Raw genomic sequence first — 24835 nt, 5'->3', positions numbered from 1 at the left:
CACGACTGAAAAAATAAAAAATAAATCAAGTTTTTTTCCCTTTCCAGTAGACTTCATCAAGTCACTGGCGCAACACTATATAATAAACTTATGCCGAGTGCCGACGCACAGTTCTGTCAATAAGAATTCACCGTTCGCATTGGCTGTGCAAAACTAAATGGCAAAAACCACCATGAAATAAAAACAAAAACATAAACGTTAAGTCAACGTTTCGTAACGTTATAATATCAGCAGGCATTTGTGAAGAAATATTGGCTTTTTAATTTCTTTTCTCGAACCTCAGAAAAATTAATTTAATTATTATTGACTTATTATAACGTCATTACATCTTTACAGGTTGTATTTTTTCTCCCAAGTATAATAATTCAGTAGGTATGATTCAGAGAAATATAAAACCTTTTTTTTTATATTATTGACACAACTTTAATTATTATGTCTATACAATATTATCTTATACGAATATTATATAACCAAAAAGGATTTAGACTGTTTAGAGTCGTGGGCTTCGGATAATTAATAGATATTGATCAAATTTCTTTTTATTTTACGTGTTTTCTTAGAAATTTATTTAAATATTTAAAAAACTAACTTGTAGACGTACAAATTATAATTTTATATAATGAGCGTTGTTATCGTTTCATGTATTTACAGGAAAGAACAACACACGTCTTTGAATAATCATAAGCATATCGACGTATTAAAAAAAAACATATGCCATCAAAATATATGAAATTTATTTAATTTTTAATCGTGAACCATATTACCTTAACGTACAATAATATAAGAAACACCAATTAACTTTTTTGGACTCAGTGGAAGTTAGGTACAGTATATAAAATATTATGTTACTAAACATTATTCGAGTAGGTATAGAATTACATTTCGATATTCCATGTTATGATATTTATGTATTCTACGCGCTTTTTCCATCTCAGATTAGGGACTTCACAGTCCTAAACTTCTCATTTTTCATGCTTTTAAAAACCTATTGCTAAGCTCCTTTCCATTTACTTGGAAACTCTCTGTAGGTACACGTTTTTACCTATTTAAGTATTTTTCAATTTCGATCACTATAGTTTTTATCTAATAAAATAATAATATATAAAATACAAAACATGATGATCTACACGAATGATGAATATAATATGAATTAATAAAATTTAGTTGTTGATTGCATATTATTCAATGGTAAAAACTATGTTCCACCTCCGTATTTATAGCATGCATAATATACAATAATATTATAGATTGGAATAAAATCTAGAACGAAATTGTGTCTGAAATGCTTCAAATTGTATTAAATTGATTCTCTTCACAATTATTTCAGTTCAGAGCCACTTTAGTATGAAACAAAAAATTGTTCTCGTTCATTAAAAACTGTTTTTTTATTTATGTTATATTTAAACTAAATATAAGACGATATTTATGATACGGCTGATGAGATAATATTATGTAGACGTATTAAATACGTTATAATATTATATTATGAATCTGTCTAATTCTAAAAAAACGGTTTTCGCTTGCATTTAAAACAAATTAACAGCCAATAAGGTTTAGGAAAATGATGGCACGTTGCTGAATTTTTTTCACGATCCTTTTATTATTTAATGTGCCTGATTATTATACAGACCTGAGACGGCACGTGATCCGAATACTTTTTTGGGTAACGTAAATCCTTGCCAAGTAATTTACTGTTAAAAAAAACTTCGTGTATATAATATAATATATATATTATGTATGAATGTAAATAAATTGCACTTAAACGATCCTCCATTTTATAGGCACATAAAAAACCTACAAGAACCTGACTCTGTTACTAAAAGTGTAAGTGACGACTTAATAGATGCAATAACACTCCCTCCAGATTCTGATTTTTTTACATACGTCCTCGTGTACAATATAAGCAGAGGTAGGTACACATATTATAGTGTTTTCCATCCCAGCGAGCAAATCACGGTTAAGACATTATTACACCACTAACGCCTTTTTTATGTTCACCGTCAAATCGAAACGTTTCGATCACAACTCAAATGGTTTTAAGTTTTTATTACTCTTACTTATAAATAAAACTAACGATCCAATACTGTGACTGCCGACCTTTACGTTATATATAGGTACCTTTTATGAATTGAGAATAACGACTAGAAGCTACTGGTCATTTATATAAGTACATATATTTTTATAATTTTTCGATTTTTTTTATCAAAACATATTCGACGAAACTTTTTTATTTCAGACTGTGAAATACTAGTTACGTCCTACGTTAACCCAATTTCTAAGTACAAGTTGACTCAACGTTCATATATTATGTTATATTGTTTAATTTATGTATATTGCAAATACTTTTGCATCGTTGTAATTGAATTTTTTCTTTACACTTTAAATTAAGAAGCTTCTATGTGTCTGACAAAACTTTTTGCCATACTAAAAGTATAAAAATATAAACACTGAACGATTATCTAAAAGTTTATACTGTAATGGTTTGTCGGTTTGTCGATTAAAATTAAAATTTACAAATGTATACCATTATAATATTATGATCAATATTCCCAAACACTTAAATAATTCCCTAAAAATAATTATTTTTGTTTTTAATAATAATTTAATAGATAAAACTCACTCATACATTTTATAATTTATTTAATATGATTTTATTTTTATAATTTATAAAAAAATAATAGTAATAATATATCAATACAGTTCCAGATTAAATCAAATTTATAAGTAAAAGTAAAAATCGATTGCAAACCCGCGATCAGTAATATTTAACTATCGTCAATGAAAAACAGCGCTCAAAGTATTAAAAATAAATTATTATATATATTAAGATGATCCGCAAAATGACTGTCTTCTATAAAGTAATTTGTAGAACTAATTCGGATTGAGGTCAAGATTTAAAAAGCTTTTAGAAACTCCGTTTGTCAATCATCGTTTCAAATCTATTTTAACACCCTTGATTCGACGAAAAACCAAAAAGGTTAAAGCCGATGAATGTATTTATTATAATAATATGAAGACTTGAAACATTTTTCAAGAACAGGAAGCTTCAAAAAATAAATAAATAACCTAACATTTTTTTCCGAGGATGAAATCGTTGATGGAAACATTGATGCCTAAAACGTTTAACGTTATTATATACATAATAATAATTATAATAATCTAAAAAAATAAATATTATTTATTTTATTAAAAATTAATATTAATAATCTAGTACAACATAATATGTCCATTGGCCAATAATATAAAATGCGAGTCCACGCGAAAAACGAATCATGCCAAATACGAACATTGCGTAATTTTTGAAATTACATTATCGACTTCCGGAAGTCCTGTCGAAACCCCTTCGTCCGATTTCACCCCGACACCGTCTTGCCCATGTTTAAATCTCCACCACGATAATTATTACGGACTCGTGGGTAATTTCGTGTTTATCTGATCGACACCGATCGCGTGACGTTGTTGCGGTTTCTTTGTGGCATGTACTTATATGTAGGTATATTGTATTATGTGCCCACGTTACATACCGTGGTATAATTTCCAAAAGTGGATATCTGCATTTGCCTTTGTGACGATATTATATGTATATATTATATATTATAGTTAGCTAGCTACTTCGTACCTTCTAAAACCACACCGACAAAAATCAATTTGACTGTTAAATACCGCAGCCGAGGTACGACTCAAGTCTAAAATGTAACATCAGCCCAAAAACAACAGGGCTTAGCTACCTACAATTACGTATTATTATTATTTGAATATTCAGAGATTTAATTAAAAGTATTAAGTAATAATTTTTAATTAAATGTACCGGATAGCAAAACATAATTTGTTTAAAATTTATGATGCATAGGTACTTTGGAATTATGTTGCTGCGGACAACAAACATAACTCAGAGACAAAGAGGAGTTAAATAATACATTCTAAAATGCTTGGTTTTGTGAGAGAAAAAATTGAAGCGATTTTGCTTTAATTCCTTAAAATTTTTTCTATAAGGGAGAAAACGCATGGATAAAATTCTATAGGCCAAATTAATTAACATTAATATTTTTGTCTAATCTGGTGCAAATCAAAACTATAAAATTAATTAACACAGAACATCCTTTATGATAAGCATCTGCGAATGTTAAATATCATAGCACTGGTAAATAATTTTATTTTAATAATAATTATATTTCTAATCAGGCCCAATAAAATATGAGGCAGTATTTTATTTAAAATTTATTAGTTTAAACTTCAAACAAAATATTGAATATTTGGAAAAGCAGTTATATACCTAGCGATCATGTATTATAATGTCGTATTAAAAAAAAAAAAAAAAAAACGTTTTTATTAATGTAATACAAACTTGAATTTTTTGTTAAAACGAAGTTACAAAGTCCCTATCTAAAAATATAAGTAAATATATAATTACTTTTTATCCTTGGTTATTATTTAGCTACCAAGTTTCCTATCATTTTTTTTATTCGACTGAAACAAACACAACTGATTATGCAGTATGCTTTATAATAACATAGTAATACCATATATTTATTCTATTGTTCAACATTTATTTATTTAGTTTGAAACTTTTTCAATTATATTTATACACTATTTTATTCAAAATGATAATAAATACACTTTATTTACATATTTTCGTCCGTCAAAAATTGATCAACGTGTAGTTGAATAACTCCGTATCGCTATAAAGATAAGAATTAATACCCATTGGATTCATTATAAAAAATAAAAAATTCATGTTGGCTATATAAATCTGTTTTTCTGTTTTTTTTTTTTTTAAGTATTTTACCAACCAGATTATTTATAGGCGCGTAAATTAATGATAATTTATATAAAAAAAACTACTTAAAACTTATATTATTATACTATTATAATTTTTCTTATGGGTAAGATACAACGAAAATTAGTATTTTACACTATTTAAATGTATTGTCCCTTTACATATAATATTATATTGGTTTAGTAATTTTATTGTAATTTTTCAATTTATGCACTTACATCAAAATCACGAATATTGACAAATAGTTTTCAAACAAATGTACGAACATATTTTTTAAGTAATATTTAAAATGGCTAGAAACCATTAAGCATGTGAAAAGAGAAACATTTAATGTGAATTTCAGGGGCTAGTTTTAATTAAATATAAATATTTTTTTTTAAGAGTGTACTATGAAATCCCTTTACTTGTGTAATAAATTAACTGTGGCTACCTGCAGGTGAATATAATTTCGTTGTTTGAGTAAGATGTCAAAGGGACATTTATTCATCGTATCTGTTTAGACATAGGCAGCATTAGGCAAAACACTTTGTTTTAATCCCGATGTTAAGGTTTATAATATAATGATTGCATTTACATATATAATTTAAAACTAATAAATATTTCCATTAAAATAATATATTCATTAAATTTACCGATTTTGTAGGATTAAGATGACATACTGTTGATGTTAAAATAAATACAATTTGACTGTGCAAGAATCTGTTCAGTGAAATAAATTATTATCCTAATGTCTTAAATTCAATAATGGTTCACGATTCATTTTTATTAAAAATTATAAAATATAATAATATTTAAAATTATCATAATATAATGCCACAAGATGTAGTTTGAATACAAACATATTTCGTGACAAAAGACACAGAGCTGTAGTTGGACACTTTAAGCCTTCTGACAAAAAAATAACAATAATAAATAAGCGTATGTCAATTAACTGTATATGAATTTGTAGTGTTCGTAGTATTAGTCTTATGGAATGTAAATTTGCCACAATTTGACAGGTGTAAGCATAACAAATCGGTGTGTGCCTTCCTCTTTTAAAACACGACAATCTGTAAGCATAATACCTACGCATTATTTAATTTGATTTATTATGCGAACCGAAAGACCCAGTATTTATAGTATATTTAACATACGTAGGTATTACACTTTTTCCATTATTTATTCTAGAAATATTGTATTATTTTCATTTTAGAAAATTTTTGATCTTGATAAAATATGTTTCCATGAACACTGATAAAATAAACATTTCTACCTTATAACGTTGTATGTAGGTACGGTAGGTGCACACTGAAAAGCAATTCAATTTGAATATATTTGTTTGTATTTTTTTTTCATACTTACTAATATTACCTATCTCTCATTTTCTACCGACATATTTTGTTATATTATTATTATTATTATTGGGTTTGGTCTTACATAATAATATACTTTCCATTTATCGCACAGTAGTAATTTATTAAGTCGATATTTATCAATGTAATTCACGTCATGCTATGTTTATAAAAAATATATTTACTTACCTTAGAACTACCTACCTATCGTAAGTGTCAATGAAATTATATTATTCTCCGAACTAAAACCATATACCTATCGTGTATAATGTCGTATTTATGTACTTAAAATTTTAAGTCAAAAATCAAATCTTAACGTCTAATCACGCATACGCATGTGTATCAGAAATCAGAATATCACGCACTCGTCATAAATGAATTTGTTAATTAACAGTTAACTCATTACAAAAGACATCACGCCTCATAAAATGCAATAGAAAGTGGAAATTAAGCTAAATAAATTACAAATAGACGCAGATGCATTATACAATTTGGACCTACCACCGTTGATTTACAATAATATTATATTATATACTTGAGGTGATTCTTTAAACAGTAAACTCACAATATCAAAAAATATTGATAAATTGTATTTGAAAATAATTTAAAGTCAAACGAAATTTTATTTAAAAAATATAATATTATAGTTTTACTATTTTTGAATGAGAGCAAACCTTTTTAGTTTCATATCCCAGAACAGAATATTTTTTCTAAGAATTCCAATTTATAAAAATGCAATTTAAAAAGAGTAGTTATTACTCCATAAGTATTTAAGTTTCCAGTTAATGAGTGTTTACTGTTAATAGAATCGCTCTATATGGGTATTAGGTATATACTATATAGTATGTACCTACTATGTACAGCTTAGCTCAGTGCTATTATTTATCAAATTATTGCACACAAAAAAACTAATAACTATAAGTTTAAATATTATAATGTGTCTATAAATGTTCTCTACAAACAAAATTAATGCACTTCTGCAACATACACACACTGTATAGTAATGACAATAATAATAATATATTGTATGAAAAAAAAAACTAATGCTCTTCGTACGTATAATAAGTATATAATATTATAATATAATGAGACTCTTTTGTACCTACTATTATGTGTTTTGTATAAAAAAATTACAATAAAAGCTACCAGTGGGGTTCTAGTTGGATCAATGGTGCCTATACTGTACACGTATAATACCCGCGACAAAGGTTATTCCGCCGTAAAGGGGTAAGACTCACGCAATCTCCAGAGGTCACGTTTTCGGGTAGATGACCTCGAGATCCGAGTGCGAAACAATAAACAGCCAAAAAAACTCTTGTCAGATACTTGACACCCACTCTACAGCTAATCACAGCTCGGACATAGATCCACAAAACTGTTGAAACAAATTACGCGTGTATAATACTTTGATGATTGGGAAAACACACATTTAGTAAGATTTTGAGCCGCACCTATATGGACAGAATCGGCTGATGAATTACGGACCTAGTGAGAGTTCGATTTTCTACATAGTCTATATTGTATATCCCTAAACAATACTGCATGCTCGCCATCGGCATTCGCGATAGACAGTAAATTGATACTAGAACATTACCTATTACTTACCTATGTTATACAACTTAAATTTATTAAACTCGTCGAAATCGCATAAAATTGACGTAATATAAATATTATAGAATATTTTCAGTCAGTATCCTTCAGAACAATAACCAATGCTCCGCAGTGATCGAACCCTCCGTAATGACCGCCCCATTCAAGCATTCTATAAAAGATCAAAAAAAAACTACATACCCAATTGTTCAAATTCCTCTTAATTGATCCTCAATACAACCCATCGACTGTGAACGACGGAAAAGAAACGGTCCAGAGACCTTTTAACATAATTATAATTCATACTCCAATTTATTAAGAAAAAAATTAATAATAGTAATATCAATGGATTCTTTGATCATTTGAACCTCATGTCTCTTCTCTGATCAAAATATGTACTATTATTGTAATACTGGGCATACCTAAGTTGTATGAATACAAATAAAGTCATAATAAAAATCTATTTAAATTTCACTCGGAAACTTTTTAAAATATCCGCAAGTACATTATTTAATGAGCCACGACGTGTAATGCCTTTAAAGAAATCGCCGCAGCTCGTATCGTCTGTATAAACAAGTATTCTACATTGTATCTAAAGTAAAATGAATATATTATTTACCCGTAATAATACGATATTGAATTTAACATTGGTAAAATCAATAACAATGATGATAATATGATTGTATTGCGCCCGGCTTATGTAAACAAAACTCAACCTTCAGAAAACATAATATAGCGAAGCAACCACTCTTCGTAATATGACAAAGATAGATCAGATCGTAATGTAATAAATTACATCGTCAAACATGAAACACGATAGCCCGCTAGTATCTTTTCTTTCTGTCGAAGATAACAATATATAATGTATTATATTTTGTCTTAAACTGATTACGGAGGTCTTGCGGAGGACGTGCATAGCAATAAAACATATTGTTATTTTATAAGACAACATAATATTAGATTATTTATAAACTATAATAAGTGATTTGTTTAAAGATCGCATGTATAATAAACTTTTGTGCAGAACGCGCGAGACTTATACGGTCGGGTGGCTTTTAGGAAATTGGCCTTTTGGAAATAGTCTGCTTGTCTATCCACAATAAGTCTCGTCTCGTTGTTTTTCCGACGTTTTATCGGGATAAGAATCAGGGTGTTCAGATCGTTATATATTGTTTGATATTCAATGTCCGTATGGTACATAATAATACGACTGTATTGTTACACTATATTATTGAAGAACAACCGTTTAAATGAAATAAAAAACCATCCAAACATATATACATAATACACTAGATACATTATACTATAGATACGGATTTGTTCGAGATTTTTAAAAGATTAAAAAAGCGAAATAACAGCGGCCCGAGTACTGTTGCGCGGCGTATAATATACACCGCCGGGACTCGTGTTTTTTGTGTTTCTTTTTTGGTTGTTGTAGTTTTCGGTGTCTGGGAGCGACAATAAATCATTGAATTCGATAAAAACAATTATTCCGAGCTATCGGTTTGCCCAAAATAATAATAAAGTGGTCGAGACTCGAGATATTGGCCAAATCGTGTATTATGGGTACCCGTACGCTCGCGCCGATTTCTTTCGCAGTTTTCTGTTTCATCTCGTTGTTTTCACCGCTCTCGGACCGCGTGCTTTTGAGTTTCCAATCTACATAAAAAAAAAAAAGCCAATGGAACGGTTCGCGATTTTATTAACGTCCGTGTTGTCCGACAAATGAAACGTGTCGTCGTAAAACTATATATTAATATATTATTACAGGTCCCTGGCCACATATAGGTACGTACGTTTACTATACATCGGAATCTAAAACGGTTACTACTTACGAGCGTGACGAAGTGTTATATAATATTATACTGTGACAATATAAAATAGACATACCTAATATTATTTGGTCAATCGCAGTTGCAGTTGCTATTTTCGTAAATTGAGAGCAAACACATCGTCACATCTTTCCTAAAACTTTTCGGAATGATCGAAGTAGGTACACTTTCGTGGTTTGAAATTATTATTTTTATTGAAAATATTATAATATCATTTTGACAGTTTTGAATTCTATGAATGATATTGGACATACCTATATGTATGATAAATGATAACAGTACGTGTTCAACTATATTCTATTTAATAAATATTTTATAAAAATGTAATGGACTTGATCTGACATGGACTTGTATCTAGGTATTTCCACGTATATCCCTAAAATTTTCGATATTTTTTTTCGTAAAAAAATATATTAATAATATTATTTGGAATAAGATAAGACTACGTTTGAAACTAACCAAGTTGTGGCATGTATTCATACTATTATTACTAGGTACTCACCACGTATAATATGTAAATATTATGTAGATATTGAGATAAGACCATTTTTTCCAGAAAAAGTCAGAGAAATCCGTAGTGAATCAGTTAATTTGGTATAAAAATTATACTCTCTTATAAAATATATAACGGAGTAATCTGGTTAGTGCACCCAGCACTTGTAAGGAATTCTTTTCTCCATTTTATTTCCTGAAAAAGTGCGTTTTTTTTTTTTTGAATAAATGTGGAAAGGTCCGGATTTTTCAGGAAATCCTTAAAATGGCGTATTCCTCGTTAAAACATTTCACAAGGCGATAACGATATAAAAACGGTATATACGGTAAATGTAATCGACGTTATTATTACGCACGCATAAATCATATTACAATATTATAATATGGCACATCGATCATCGAAACTAACTGACACTCTGCACCGACCGTCTGTCCTAAACGTAGGTAATAGGTAGGTTAGGTAACCCAAACATTTTTGTCGCATTGTGTATCGGGGGTGGCATCATCAAAAACACGACTTCTTACACGTTTGACCGTCTTAAATGCATCCTGTATACGGGATGAGGAATTTTTCTGCTTAACCGGACACCCTATTTTTTGCAATTTTAATGTATGTAGTTAAGCATACTGAAAATTATGATGAAGTCAAATTTTGGCACTCGGACTTAGTTTTGAAATTATAGCTAATTTAAATTTCAGCCGACATCGCCACTCGCTCACACTGACTGTTATGTTATGTGATAGTGCCTTTATTATATTTTACAACATTAAACAATAATATATTTTATTAAAAACTAACATTGCTGTCATAACTATTACATTATTAAAAAGCAAGAGACGGGGAATGTGTATTGTGTACAAGGTACTTATATTATATATTGTTTATAATAAATTTAACGTACCTAATTAATAATTTAAAGCCTTGATATAAATTTAAAATACATTAAATGCTAATTGGTGTGTACAAAAAAAAAAGTAGGACGGTTTTACTACAACGCGGAAAATATTACGTATAATAATAACAATCATTTTCTTATCAATGATAAGAATATAAATTTGCGATGTTGCCGCTGTTCATCGTGTGACTGTCATTCCCATACGGATCTATGGGGAACGCGGATTCGTTACGAATATGAATGATTTGTGATATTAAAATATTATTATTACTAAAGAATTGATGTTTCAAATGTTGATTTTCAACCATAAAAATATTCTGTTACGTTGGATTATGAAATTTAAATTTAAAAATATACACGTAATTATCTTTTGAAAGTAAACAAATTTTAAAAATTAATAGTATAAAATGTATTTAATACATTTGTTTTCAAACATTTTGCGTTTCCATCACTCTGCGAGCGTGCTAAATTAACGGTTTCTAGATGTAATTTAATACAACGCAATAAATTTTAACTTACTCTATATACAATGTATTTACATGGTAACTACGGGTAATAATTAAATACCTTAACGTCAACAACCACAACTCGTATGCACTGCTGCAGGTAACTAACGGACGGACTCGACGGGGACACGTCATTTTAATAAGGTGTTATACATATACAATTCGTCAGTTTAACTGTAAAAATATAATTGTATAGGGCTTATGCGCTAGTGTGAATACCCAATTAATTGTTGAGCCATGATAACTACTTTTGGTTAGAAGCTAAGAAAAAACTATAAAGGAATAAAAATATAATTGCCTTTAACGGCACGTTATACGCGCCGAAGTCGTCGTCGCGAGATTGCCAGATGTGACGACCCGTATTTATCCATCGATCGACTCTCCCTGCCATAATAGGACTCGCGAAAATTAAACGTCAACGGTTCGTGACAATTTCAGCGGTGTTCACTCGGACCTATTAGAATATTACTATATAACTATAGCTATTGTATACGTCAACTATATAACGTTATGTATTATAATCGTCGGTATATAAGCCTATCACGTTTGGTTTTTAACTCACCACCGACGCAACGATCCAGCAAGAGCGCGTAGTACCTATAATGATAGTAACAATAGTTAATACAATGTTTTCCGTAAAGGAATGACCGGCCGGCGTCATAATATTATGATATAGTACACCTTAAGTTATGAAAAAAAAACCCCTTTAAAAGGTGGGTCTGACTTTTTCATTTTTTTAGTTATGTTGACTTTTCAAACAAACCGAACGTACCGCTGCACATTCGCTGATACATCTTCAAAATATTTCAACTTTTTATCGTAATTTTTTTATTTTTTTTTTTAAGCTATTTTACTGGGTAAACCAGAAATGTACAAATTATTTTTATTAAATTAAAAAAAAGTAGAATCCTGTAGAATAATAAAATACAAATAAAAACTGTAGTAATTAGAAGTTATACGCGCTTCCTTTTCAAAATGCTAATTTTTGCCAACCATTTTAACTTTTTAATTTAATGAAAATAATTTGTACATTTCTGGTTTGATTGTGTATGATGTTTATAGCACAATTAAATAGTTTTGAAATATCAAAAAAGTTGAAAAGTTTTGAAGATACATCTACAAATGTGTGGTCCGGTAATATGGTTTTGTTTAAAAACAAGTTGAATGATAAACAAATAAAAAGTCAAACCACCCCGTTAAATTGGTTTTTGTCATAACTTAAGGTGTACAATGTGTACTATCATATTGTTATGACGCCAAGCGGTCACTTCTTCAGGGGACCATGTCATTGAATAGTCTACAATATATAATATAGACATTCGAAACCTACAGCAGGACGGGGGTAACCGTAAATTTCTCGGGGGAAAAAATAGAAGAAGACAATAAGTCGAATTGAATCGCGTTAATGCCCAAAGACCCGAATGTCTCTCAATGCAGGCGGTTTGCTCGTCACAGTAATATACACGCGAAGACGGAATGCGTTTTGGAATTGACCGACTGGGAAAACTGCGGACCGCTAGCAATTACGTCTATACGCCGACTTAAATAACACGAACTTTACCAATATTGTGAAATGTCGGCGGCAGGAAAGTTCAGTGGCGTCGTGGCCGTTGAGTAGTATAATCGGTCCAGCATTATTTTGTATTGTCTGCAATATACACACACGCGGTCATCACACGTCTGAACTTTTGACCCCAGGCGGCCTATGAATAACGATTTTCAAAAAAAATTTCTTAGATGCTAAGTTAACGAAGATGGGAGGGGGAAATTCCATGGATTACGTCAAACTTTGACTACCCGTTATTCGTACCTGTCTACTGGTTAGGATCGGTATACAAATAACCAGATTATTAATCAAGTACCTACGAGAAATTTATACTGCAATTGAAAATCTATCCGTCCAAAATCGATCGGTATAATCAATCGGTAAAATAATTTACATGTACTTGCCCACACAAATTTCGTAAACGTTTTTCAAAAATGCACTAGGTATATAATATGTTATTGTGATAATATCATGTCGATATTAACGCTTAATTTTATTAATTTTTTTTAAATGGAATTTTCAAAACGATATGTCAACTACTGATATAAGTAATTGTGAGGGTTTAGGATTGACCGTTCCGACCTCCTAAACCGTGCCAGATTTACCCGGGGGGGTCTAGGGGTACTGGTTGCCGATACTGACACCGATATATTAATATTTTGAAAAAATACAGTCAATTCTTGTTTTTAATATTATTTTTCAGCACCCTCTCCCCCCCCCCCCCCCTCTGGAACAATGTTCAAAATTCACCACTGTGTGCAACAACTTTTTCCATCCAAACGCCTAGAAATAATTGCGAATGACCGTGTTCGTGGTGGGACGAAATGATAATATTTTAAAATGAAATAATAATATAAAATAATGAATGATATTATTATGTTCCCGTCATACGATGAGCGTATAATATAGTGTAAATCGTTTGGGTCGTTACACTATTCACTCGTTCGTATACACGTGGTGCCCTCGTATTATGTTATTACAATACTTTAACCTCTGATATAAAATATGTAATCACACAATCGCAACATTATTGAAAATTGGATGTAAATAATGAATGATTTTCTGACGGTTTCGCGCAGCATAAATTCAATTTAAGTGCCCTCGTAAAAAAGGGTATTATTTTCCCTCGATGATTATTTTGCTGAAATGTTTCTGATATGAAAAAAATATCGAAAATCGTAATATTATTTAATTATAATTCCGCAATTATTCAACATGAAATAATATTATAAATTGTGATTCATATATTCCAGTATTATTCGACAAATAATCCAATCCTTATAGTACAGTCGTTACTAAAACTGGTGGCAATAAGTTAATCTTGAACGCAGATAACTGGGGTTATCCTTTAGATTATCCCCTCGAAATTCAATCGGCCTGTATTAAAAGACTTACGAATTCGTTGTTAAAGTGTACTACTCATACCTACGTTTTCTTTTTTCTTTGTCGACTTGACCAAACGGAATGAATGTAGGCACTATGTGCACCTATACTTACACAGATCGGGAAACACGGAATTATGGTTACCTGGTCAAAATAAAATATACGATTTGGTCCTCGATAAAAATAACTTATCATCATACAACTTACTGTTCGATTTGGTCCACATACAAATAGCTGGTAATATTAGTGAGATCTGATGACTTTGATTTTTCACCAAAAATCTGGACAGAATTATAATTTACTTCAAAATGAACTACATACAAATCGTTGCTAACCATTTGACGAAAACCTTTATTCAGAATCGAATTCCTCTCACCCAAACGTTTTTGTATTAATTAAAAAATAGATCCGATACGAAATATATTTAAATCAAAGAAGCACACTTAAATAAAAGTCGAGAAATACAGCTGAATACAAAAAGGGAAATGTTGAACAAATAAAAAAAAAATCAAAGGACTGCCAATTTTCGAGTTTACAATTCGTAAAAAAATGAATGTTGTAAATGTATGAGTGTATGACATTTATTTTTATTGTAATTTATTTTAATTAACCTTGACTTGTTTTTAATTGGGTTGGACTGTATTATTAATTATATACCTATTTTATTATTAATTTAGTAGTATTGATAACTTAGTATATACTATATACAGGCTATAAGTTATACTTGTTTATCGACTTACTAGCAACACGGCATTCCTAATTCTGTCTAAAATTGAAATATTATGATGTAATGGTGTATATAGTATAATATTCATAATCAGTTGGTAAAATAAAATTTGAATTATGAAACATAATATAACTCAAAATAAATTGCTAAAGTTATATTATAATTAAAACAACACGCTCTGCATAACAAGTAACATTTAACAGGCTCACTTTGGAATCGCTCATCAGTTAAGTCATATGGGTAACTGCATAAGTGGACAAGACGTACCATCTATGTATCTCGAATAACAATGATCGCTGAACGTGTAGGTTAATATGTGCTTACACTCTTAGAACACACCAGAGAATAAGCAGTTAAGGTACTATCTGAAGATTCTTATATTTATTAACAGTATAATATAATCTACGTCTTCTGGAATTCTTATTTAACTTATTCAATGTCCATGTTGGTTTTTTCTTGTTGAACAAGAATTCTACGTCCAATGACCCAAAATGCAATCATACTTAGACAATTGCATATGTTATTATTTTTATTATTATTCTTTTAGAGCTGTTGTCTTTTAAAAATTATTAATCTTCACTACAAACAATGCAATTAGCCTTACCTATTAGTTATACATTGATATTGATATTTATTTTTAAAATCTAATTTGGGTAGCCTGATTATTTAGAAGAAAAAAAAGGTTGATATATTAAATATATCTGTAGGAGAGGCGGTCCCATTGCCAATATTTAACTTCTTAAGAACAGGTAGTATTGATTCTCCTATACATCATTTCGAAATCCCGATCTTATTATGGAAAAAAAATTGAAAATGTTTTTCCCATGTTCAAGAATTAATCAAAAACTCATAAAATATAACAATCATGTAATATGCTTAAATGTTGGTGAATAATATTTAATTTTTAATGTATGTACTATAAGTACCTATACTTACTTCAGTATATTTAGGATTATATAGCTAACAAGTACCCGTATATTATTTAGGTTTCTATGATTAAAACTGTATTTAAATACATTTTCAGAGTTTGGTACTCATACGAAATGGTTTAGTTTGAGTACGACCGCTTATGTTATACTTATATATATACTTTAAAAAACGTTCAAACATAGCTGTATCATTTTTTTTAAAAAATCACCACTCGAAATGTTTCAGACGTAGCGATTAACAAACCGTGTTTTTTCAACGAGCAATGTGAGAACCTCGTATTCCAAACAGAGTGCAGAGATGATGTTTGCGCTTGCCGGTTCGAGAGGACTCCGGTGTTTCAAACAGATGGATCAGTCCAATGTATTGGTAGGTATTGAACATATTATTGTTTTAATATCCGACCTATATAACATAACAGATATTATACGTTAAGGATTGAAACGAACAAATTATTGAATAATAATCATGAATCATGATTTGTGATAACAGTAAGCGCAAGGTGACTCTTTTTTAACCCAATAACACTTTCATATTTTCTGTCTATTTCGATAAAAACGTTTTCATGCAATTTCAACTTCCTACATAATATGGTATTTCATTACACTTTTAATTATTAAATAATTTGAACACTTTTATAACATTTTTAAAATATACTCACCATATTATAATGTACATTATTTTAAAAATATAAATTTTACTTACAAAAATAAAGTGTTTGATACACAAATGATGATATTTTTTAACATAATATTTAAAATACATTCAAGTCAATTGATATACTATGTGTCGAACGTTAGAAAATTATTGTTTTCAAAACAGAATATATTTATTTTTCATAATGCCTATAATGTTATACTTACTCGTTTTTTTTGTTTTTATTTTTAGCCAAGAACAATTCCAACTCCGAACCTTATACTGATCCAGCAATGCTGTGCGTGTTGGCTGGGATGTGTTTAATGTTCATAATTATATGCGTAGTACTGAGATTGTTTAGCAAGTAAGAGTTTTGTTTTTTACTTTCGTAAATCAAATGCTTGTTCTACATCCGAACTCCACACACTATAATGATTAATCTACGTCAGTGCCATGCGACCGTTAGGCGACGACAATATTGTATCTTTATGACTGTCTCATAATCAGTAATCACTAATCGTGAATAATATTAATATTGATCAGTTAGATATAATATTATATTATTATGATAAATATCAGACGACAACATAATAATAATATAATGGTGGACACGTAACGCGTCACAGTATTGAGGAGTTACAGGTGCTTAAAACATTTGTCTCGCACGCGACTTATTCAGATTTATTCCTAATTGGATATAATATTATGTATTTATGTGATTACTAAAATCCAAGTCATACAAAAGTTTTTAAATCCAATTACATAGCTGACATGAATACAATATTTTGAAAACGTTTCCATACACATTTTCCACCACTAAATTTAAGCTATGTATTTGAAAACATATAGTTTAGCTGCAGTGAGAGTAATAATCGTATTTTACAAATCCGTAATGAGAAAGTCGACCTATAATAATAGTTGTTGTCACAGTTGTGTGGACGATAAATACCAAACTTTTAATATTTATTGTATAATCAAACTACGCAGTACATAAATTCTTTAAGTCTCTGTACCATCCACATTTTTAATAAATAATAATAATAGAGTCAGTTAACTGTTTTCTTAGTACAATGTTCGATAATAAATGTTTTCTAAAAAGCAAATATTATCAAACGTGATACAGGAATAATCAGAAACTGTTTCGTGTGTATTTTAAGTAGTTTATAATTATTGCAGTCGTTTAAATCATTTAAGTAATAACAAAAAATAGTTTGCAATACTATAATGCGAAACTTATAATAATTGTTTGAATTTTACTTTTTAGAAATGTTTTGTTATAAAGATTTTTTGTAAAATAAAAATATACTTGTTCAGAATAAATGAAATCCTTATTAATTTCTTGTGTAGGTATATTCTTTGATATTACATGAACTTTTCACGCTTTTCATTGCTTCAGAAATGGTTCAAAATAGTTTTCAAAACACACACACACACCATTCTGTATACAACCATACAAGTTCGCTTCCCATTTGTAATTTAAAATAAAGTAACCGTTCAAAAGTATGAACGATATCGTCAAGTGAAAAAAATTGAAAATGATTTCAATTTGAAATAACACAATGATAATATTAAACTATACAAAAACTATACGAGACAACAGACTGGATTTTAATTTTTCTGTTTCTATAGGGCACGTTGGAGAGAAAACCGTACGATATTCAACACGCCCAACCCGAGATTGATGAACGTGTCGCTATTGAGAGACAACAAACCGCCGCCCGGAGCAGCCGGCGAACGTAGAGGTAGCAAATCCAGTACAAAGACCCATTCCCCTTCGAGACAACCAAGCATGGCCTCGTTGAAGCCCCATTCGCCTTCTTTAGGTTAGAAACCTCTATCTCTATCTATATAAAGCTTCTTCGTCGACTCCGTGGAGATCATTTATATACGCGACACGCCATAATAATATACGGTCTTTAAATCTCCAAACACTATTATAATATTATTATGACTTATATGCGAATCATCGGACCTGCACTTTCGCGGAAATCGTTTTGTTGTGGTGTGCGAACGAATGGATATCTTCGAAAAAAAATCTCTGTATCTCTTACGAAAAAACAAAAGAAAATCAATTTAATATGTCTTCCGGTCGTAAATGATTAGTATTAAAATTATACCTACGAATACCGTGTCATAGGTTCGTAAATATAATTCAGTGTATGGTGATCGTGTCCAATTCACAGTCGTTTCGTTATCGTTTTCAATTACAGTCGGCTATAACTCATACGATGTGCGGCCTTTATAATATTATTCTTCATCGTAGTTTTCGATTAAGTTCTCTCGATAAAATGTTATCCATCAGACCAGTCGAAATGTTTCTGAAAAAATAATACATCACGTCAATATTGAAGTTTTAATTATAATAAGTTAGGGATCAGATTTAAATGCCTTTAATAATATCGAAAAATTCCCTTTCAAAAAATGCATTGTTGACCTAAAAATTCTAAAAAAAATTTCAAGAATTTACACCATATTTCTTCAGAGATCAAGAAAATGTTTTGAATCGTTTTATTTAAAAACTAGATTACATTTTTAGTACAATATGTGTATGTATTTATAATTTTTTTGTTTTTTTTTGGAAATAGGTTAAAAAATGATCTAATTAAACAAATAATGCCCTCAAAACGTTTAAAAATGCACTTAAACGTCAAAAACACCGAAAAACTAAAAAATTCCATAAGAACTTCGTTTTTAGCATAGTGTTGAAACACATTAATTGTATCTTGGAAAGCATCATGTCAATTAGTATTCCAGTAAGAAAGGTGCAATCGCATCGAAATCCGAGCCCTAATTATTATAATAGTTACAGTTAATAACACTATAGGTACTATAGGTACCTACGATTGTGCATCGTTTTCAGAATTTCGTTATTGGCTTTGCTTTGGACAAACAAAACAAACGTAACATTATAATGTGTAGACAGTGGCCAAACATGATACGCGTGGCCGATAAAGGCTCGCGGTATATGGTTATTATGACGTTTGTTTACCGACAATCACGGTTTCCGGCCGCCCGTAATTACCGCGGTATCGGTCCAAAGATGATTTTGAACCGTTTTTGATTTTCGAGACCAGTTTTGTCTACACAAGAGATATTTTCACGAAGGTATTTATTTTGACCGATCGCCAAACAATATTTACGATTACGATTGCGTTCTCGTTCAATGTTCGATAATAATAATATTATAACGTCATCACGACAGTAACCATCGGACGTTTCATTCGTCGTGCAATAGAATGTTATTTAATATTTTATTATATTATTACCGTCGAGTTAATATCGACAAATATGTACACACTCTTCCGCGACGTTTCAAGGCGGAATCTAAAGTACATGACACGATCAACATTTAAATGTGCAGCAATAACACATTTACGTCGAGCTTGGACACACTAACGAGCAATTGTGTCACTTTTTTTTTCAAACATAATTTTATTGTAATTATTCTAATATGACCGACAAATTTTTACCCCGACATTATATTATTGTTTCGACAATCTTGATTTCATAAACATTTTTCAGTCATTCGCTACATTCGCAACTAATATAGCATATTATTATATCGTATACGTCACCATAGACCATTTTACGAGACTCGTCGTCGGGATTTCACTCGACGTAAAAAATATTGCTACGATTAGTTTTTTTTATTTTATGCGACTCTCCGCCACGATTTGTGCGAAACATCGCTAAATATCACAGTGCTTTAATACGACGTATTTATATTGTGTATTTTTAATTTTTCTTTTTTTTAAACACGTCCAATAGTCATCGTTTTCGTACACTGTAATTTAGAGGTATTATATTATTATTATTGTTGTAATTATTATTATTGTTATTGTTGTTGTTGTTGTTGTTGTTGTTGTTGTTGTTGTTGTTATTATTATTATTATTATTATTATTACTATTATTACTATTATTATCATTATTATTATTATTATTATTATTATTATTAAATAACAGCACACGTGAATTATAGTATTCATACACCAATAACTACAACTAATACATATAAGTATATAACCATTAAGCATAATATTATAACATAGTAGTGTCTGTACTAAATGATATAAATTAGGTAAAGTCGAAAATAAGTTGTATTCTTTTACGAGATATTATTTTATGTTATTCTATACTATTACGTTTATACTATTGTTCTATTTCTCGTAGATTAAATAGCTACTGTAGGTTAGGTCGGAGTCGCGATGCCTATATTATACATGGGTACGTGCATTCCTACATAGTTCTTCTTGATTTTAAATTCATCTATTTGCCTACTGATTATTTGGAACTTAAATATTCTATTCAAACCGAGTCTTGTGCTTTTTAACTGGAGAGGTCATATTTGTTGTGCTTCATAACTCGTTCATATTATAAAGTATCAAAATGATGTTCAGATGACTACTGAATGTTAGACCAAAGTGTATTTTAGGTTGTGTTGACTTTATTAACTGTACTTATAGAAATCCAATTAGGGGTTAAAGTAAAAAAAAAACAGACTGTTGTACCTACGTTCTACGTATTACAATAATTATACTATTTATTATGTTTTAAACGCAGACATTTTTTTTTAATCACTATTAAAACATATCTCTTATTGTTTAAAAACATTCGTTATACCCGAGTGCATTTGTAGGTTATTTGCATTCATCTCAGATTAAAACCAAAGTATTTTGTTTTAAAAGTTACGTATACAAATTATATTTATTATTTAATCAGAGTGTTACCATTTAGAGTTATTAGTCGTTTGTTTATTATTCATACCTAATACAATACATTATTTCAAACATTTTAATCATATAATATATCAAAACCTTTAAAGTTCAATGTGCACAATCAAATACGGCGATTACAACACTGTAAAATGATAGTATCTATAGATTTTTACGAACAACTCAAAATTCAACGACAACACGCTACAAATAACATTCGCGATACTTTTCACGAGTTATGGCATAAAATGTTTTAATATTACTTATACTTTAATGCTCTAGACTCGGTTTAAACGTAAACAAATCTCCTCAAACATTTATATTTTCCTTTTACTTTACGTTTTATCACTTCTCTATATTATTATAAATAGCTAATGTTGTTGTATAGTATTAAAACAGTAGGACGTACTGCATGAACACCCGTTTATTCTACCGTAGAGCACCGGAAAACCGGGAAATATAATAATATTGATTTCGACTTGTTTCAATCATCGTTCTCGACACACATTTCAACTATTATATATTTATATTTATATATATATATACATATATATCATATAAATATACCGAGTAGAATTTAATGTATCGAAAAATAAACGACATGTTTTTTTTTTTCCTATTGAAAAATGTTAAGGTCGCGGAGTTCGGGGCAACAACAACGGCGGAAACGCAGAAACCGTAAGGTCTCCGACGACCAAAAGTCCCGTGGCACTTCCGGCGGAACCAAAAACATCTGTGGCTGTGGACATACAGCCCGACGTGTGAATCTTGACATCGAACAATATAACAATATAATATGCCTGCGTTGCGTCACGGTGTATTTAATGCTTAAAACAGGTGTCAGGACATCGCAGACAATGATTTTATTTTTAAACAAAGTTATTCTTCTTCTTTCTACTTTATCCGCAAATGGGCTTGATTGCTTTTGGGACCACGGCTAATGGTTTATTAATTTTTCAATAATATTCGAACATAATAATAATAATATGTATCTAAACATAATATAATGTTATTATAATTATATTACATTATTATGATTTTTAAACATCTCTTTAAAAATATATATATATTTATGATATATATCGATAAATCGCAATGACTGCGTGCTATATTTTTAAAATTATTTTAATACTTGGAACTCACGATGCTTAGAATACGTAGTACGAAGCACTTGGCAATATTAGCCGAGAGCTATATTCTTCACACAGTAAAAATATTTTACAACATGAATTTGTATTACTTAAATATTTAAAATAATAAAATAATTTAACGTACTTATTATAATAATTATTATGCTATGAACTCTGCATTCATATAAGTATAATATAATATATACATATAAATCATATTATACACAATATAAATATATATTTAATTCTTAGACTCACGAAATTTAAAAATATTCGTAACTATAACTAATACACATTTTTTTTTATTAACTATAATATCATTATATAATTACTTACATATACGACGTATCATCCATCAATTAACAATGTATAGATTTTTTTTTCAATTTCGTTTAAGTAATCTAAGTATTGTAAGTATAAATTTAAAAACTTTTTAAATAAGTTTATATTATATATAATATTTATAATATTTAATTATATACATAAACCTAGCGCGTAATTTCGTTTAAGTAGGGTAGGTTATCGTTATAACAATAAATTATGAATAATAATAATAATATAAGTATAACAAGACATTTTTTATTCTTTAGATTGTAAGTTAATATTATACATAAAAAATTATAATATATATAAACGATAATAGTGTTAGGACGTATTACATGTATTTATTTCTATAAATACATTTCAGAAAGGCGATATGGACTCACCATTATTTTTAACCGTTTACAGGGATCTAAGGTGGATCTCGAGACTTGAGAAAACAGAGGGAAGGTTTTCTCGAGTTCAAAAACGCCTTAGAACTTGTAAGCGTAAAATTGAAATAAAAATAACGGTTTTTTCTTACCGCTTTTCGTAATTTGTAATTATTGCCATCAATAGATATTAATTACATTATATCTTTAGAATAAAATGGTAGATGTTAAAAAATATTCAAACTACATTAATTATATTTTGTCCTTAAGATTTTACCCTAATTTATTAATTAATAATACATGTTCGCAATAAACTGCTCAATAAATTTAGACGTTTCAAAAGAGCAGCTTGCTTTTATAAATGTAATATTTTGTTCACGTTACATTTTTTGTCCCTTTGTGATAAATACTAAAACTTTCTATTTAGTTACTTTACATGTCAAATTAATCTTAAACAACCATGTATATTGTTTCTTTAAACTCAAATTTGTTTAGACTAAGATTAAAAGCACTTTCACAATATTTTGTTTTTTACATTGTATTTACAATTAATTTATAATACCTATTATACCTACTAGTGATATTTTTGTAATATTTTTACCACTATTCATTTCCTTTAAATTATAATCATTTTTCCTGTTATTATTCTCCTCCTCTAACCAATAAAACAAGTACATCAAAACACATTTGTTTATTTTTATTTAAACCTGCCAACCATCGACTATCCTCTGATAGAGGAAAAAATAAAACATTACATAATTTACTTAAATTTAGTGGCTATTAACTGTATTATATTACTTTACGTGTAATCCTGTGTGACTGTACGGGTACTATAACTTGTAGAGTTTTAGGTTTTACGATATTAATATAAGTAAGATTACAACGCCAATAGTTATGAAGAAAATTAATTTTTTTAAGGAAGTTAGCCAACGTAGTATATAACTCTATATTAATATTTATAAATAAACTAAATAACTTTTATGCTTATCCAACAAAACATAAAATCGTTCTACGCAATATTATATATAATGGTTAATACAAGTTTGATTCAAAAATTAGACAAAACAATTTAAGAAAATAATAACAAATTATAAGAAAAAAATAATTAATTTAAAAATCAAATATCAATATCCGAAAAACTTTTAAAAACATGAAACATTCCAAACATTTTATTTTTAAATTAGGTTTCAGAAATATTTCATCAACTATAAATTCTGATGAGATCATAATATAATATGTTAACATAAATTGAATATATTATATAACTGAGCGTAAACAATACACTTTGTTTAACACTATGAGATACAGTGACGTGTCTACGGGGGGAGCGGTTTAAAATTTAAATAATAACAACCCCCCCCCACCACTGAAAAAATTATAAAAACGCACCTGATGAGATAATGTAATTTAGTAGTACGTATCTAAATTTACGTTCAGAAAATTGACCAGTTTGACTAAAATCCTAATTTAGAAATTAGACATTAATGAGGCATAAAATGTTTCCCATAAATAATATGTAATAGTAAGTTATTTTGTAAGAGTGTTATAATAATATTTTATGACATAAAAACTTTTAAAATTTAAGAAATTTGTTAATTTTCCAGGAAAACGTAGTACCTACAACATTTTTTTTTTCAACGATAGATCTTTCTACATTT

General features: G+C 29.2%; 1 protein-coding gene across 4 annotated transcripts in view; it reads left to right on the top strand.

The window, feature by feature from the left end:
- LOC132943266 (uncharacterized) overlaps positions 1–23760 on the top strand; it is an 85191-nt gene extending 61431 nt beyond the window's left edge. For 3 of the 4 annotated variants that reach the window (XM_061012182.1, XM_061012184.1, XM_061012183.1), the window contains 4 exons: positions 16236–16376; positions 16896–17007; positions 18273–18466; positions 21990–23760. In XM_061012182.1, the coding sequence (XP_060868165.1) occupies positions 16236–16376; positions 16896–17007; positions 18273–18466; positions 21990–22120 (578 nt within the window). In that variant the 3' untranslated portion in view covers positions 22121–23760. The remainder of the gene's footprint in view (positions 1–16235; positions 16377–16895; positions 17008–18272; positions 18467–21989) is intronic. The other variant, XM_061012185.1, reaches the window with a different exon arrangement.
- The last annotated feature ends 1075 nt before the right edge of the window (positions 23761–24835 follow it).

Source organism: Metopolophium dirhodum, chromosome 4 (assembly GCF_019925205.1).
Source record: "Metopolophium dirhodum isolate CAU chromosome 4, ASM1992520v1, whole genome shotgun sequence".
NCBI classification, from domain to species: domain Eukaryota; kingdom Metazoa; phylum Arthropoda; class Insecta; order Hemiptera; family Aphididae; genus Metopolophium; species Metopolophium dirhodum.
This window is presented reverse-complemented; position numbering and strand designations above follow the sequence as displayed.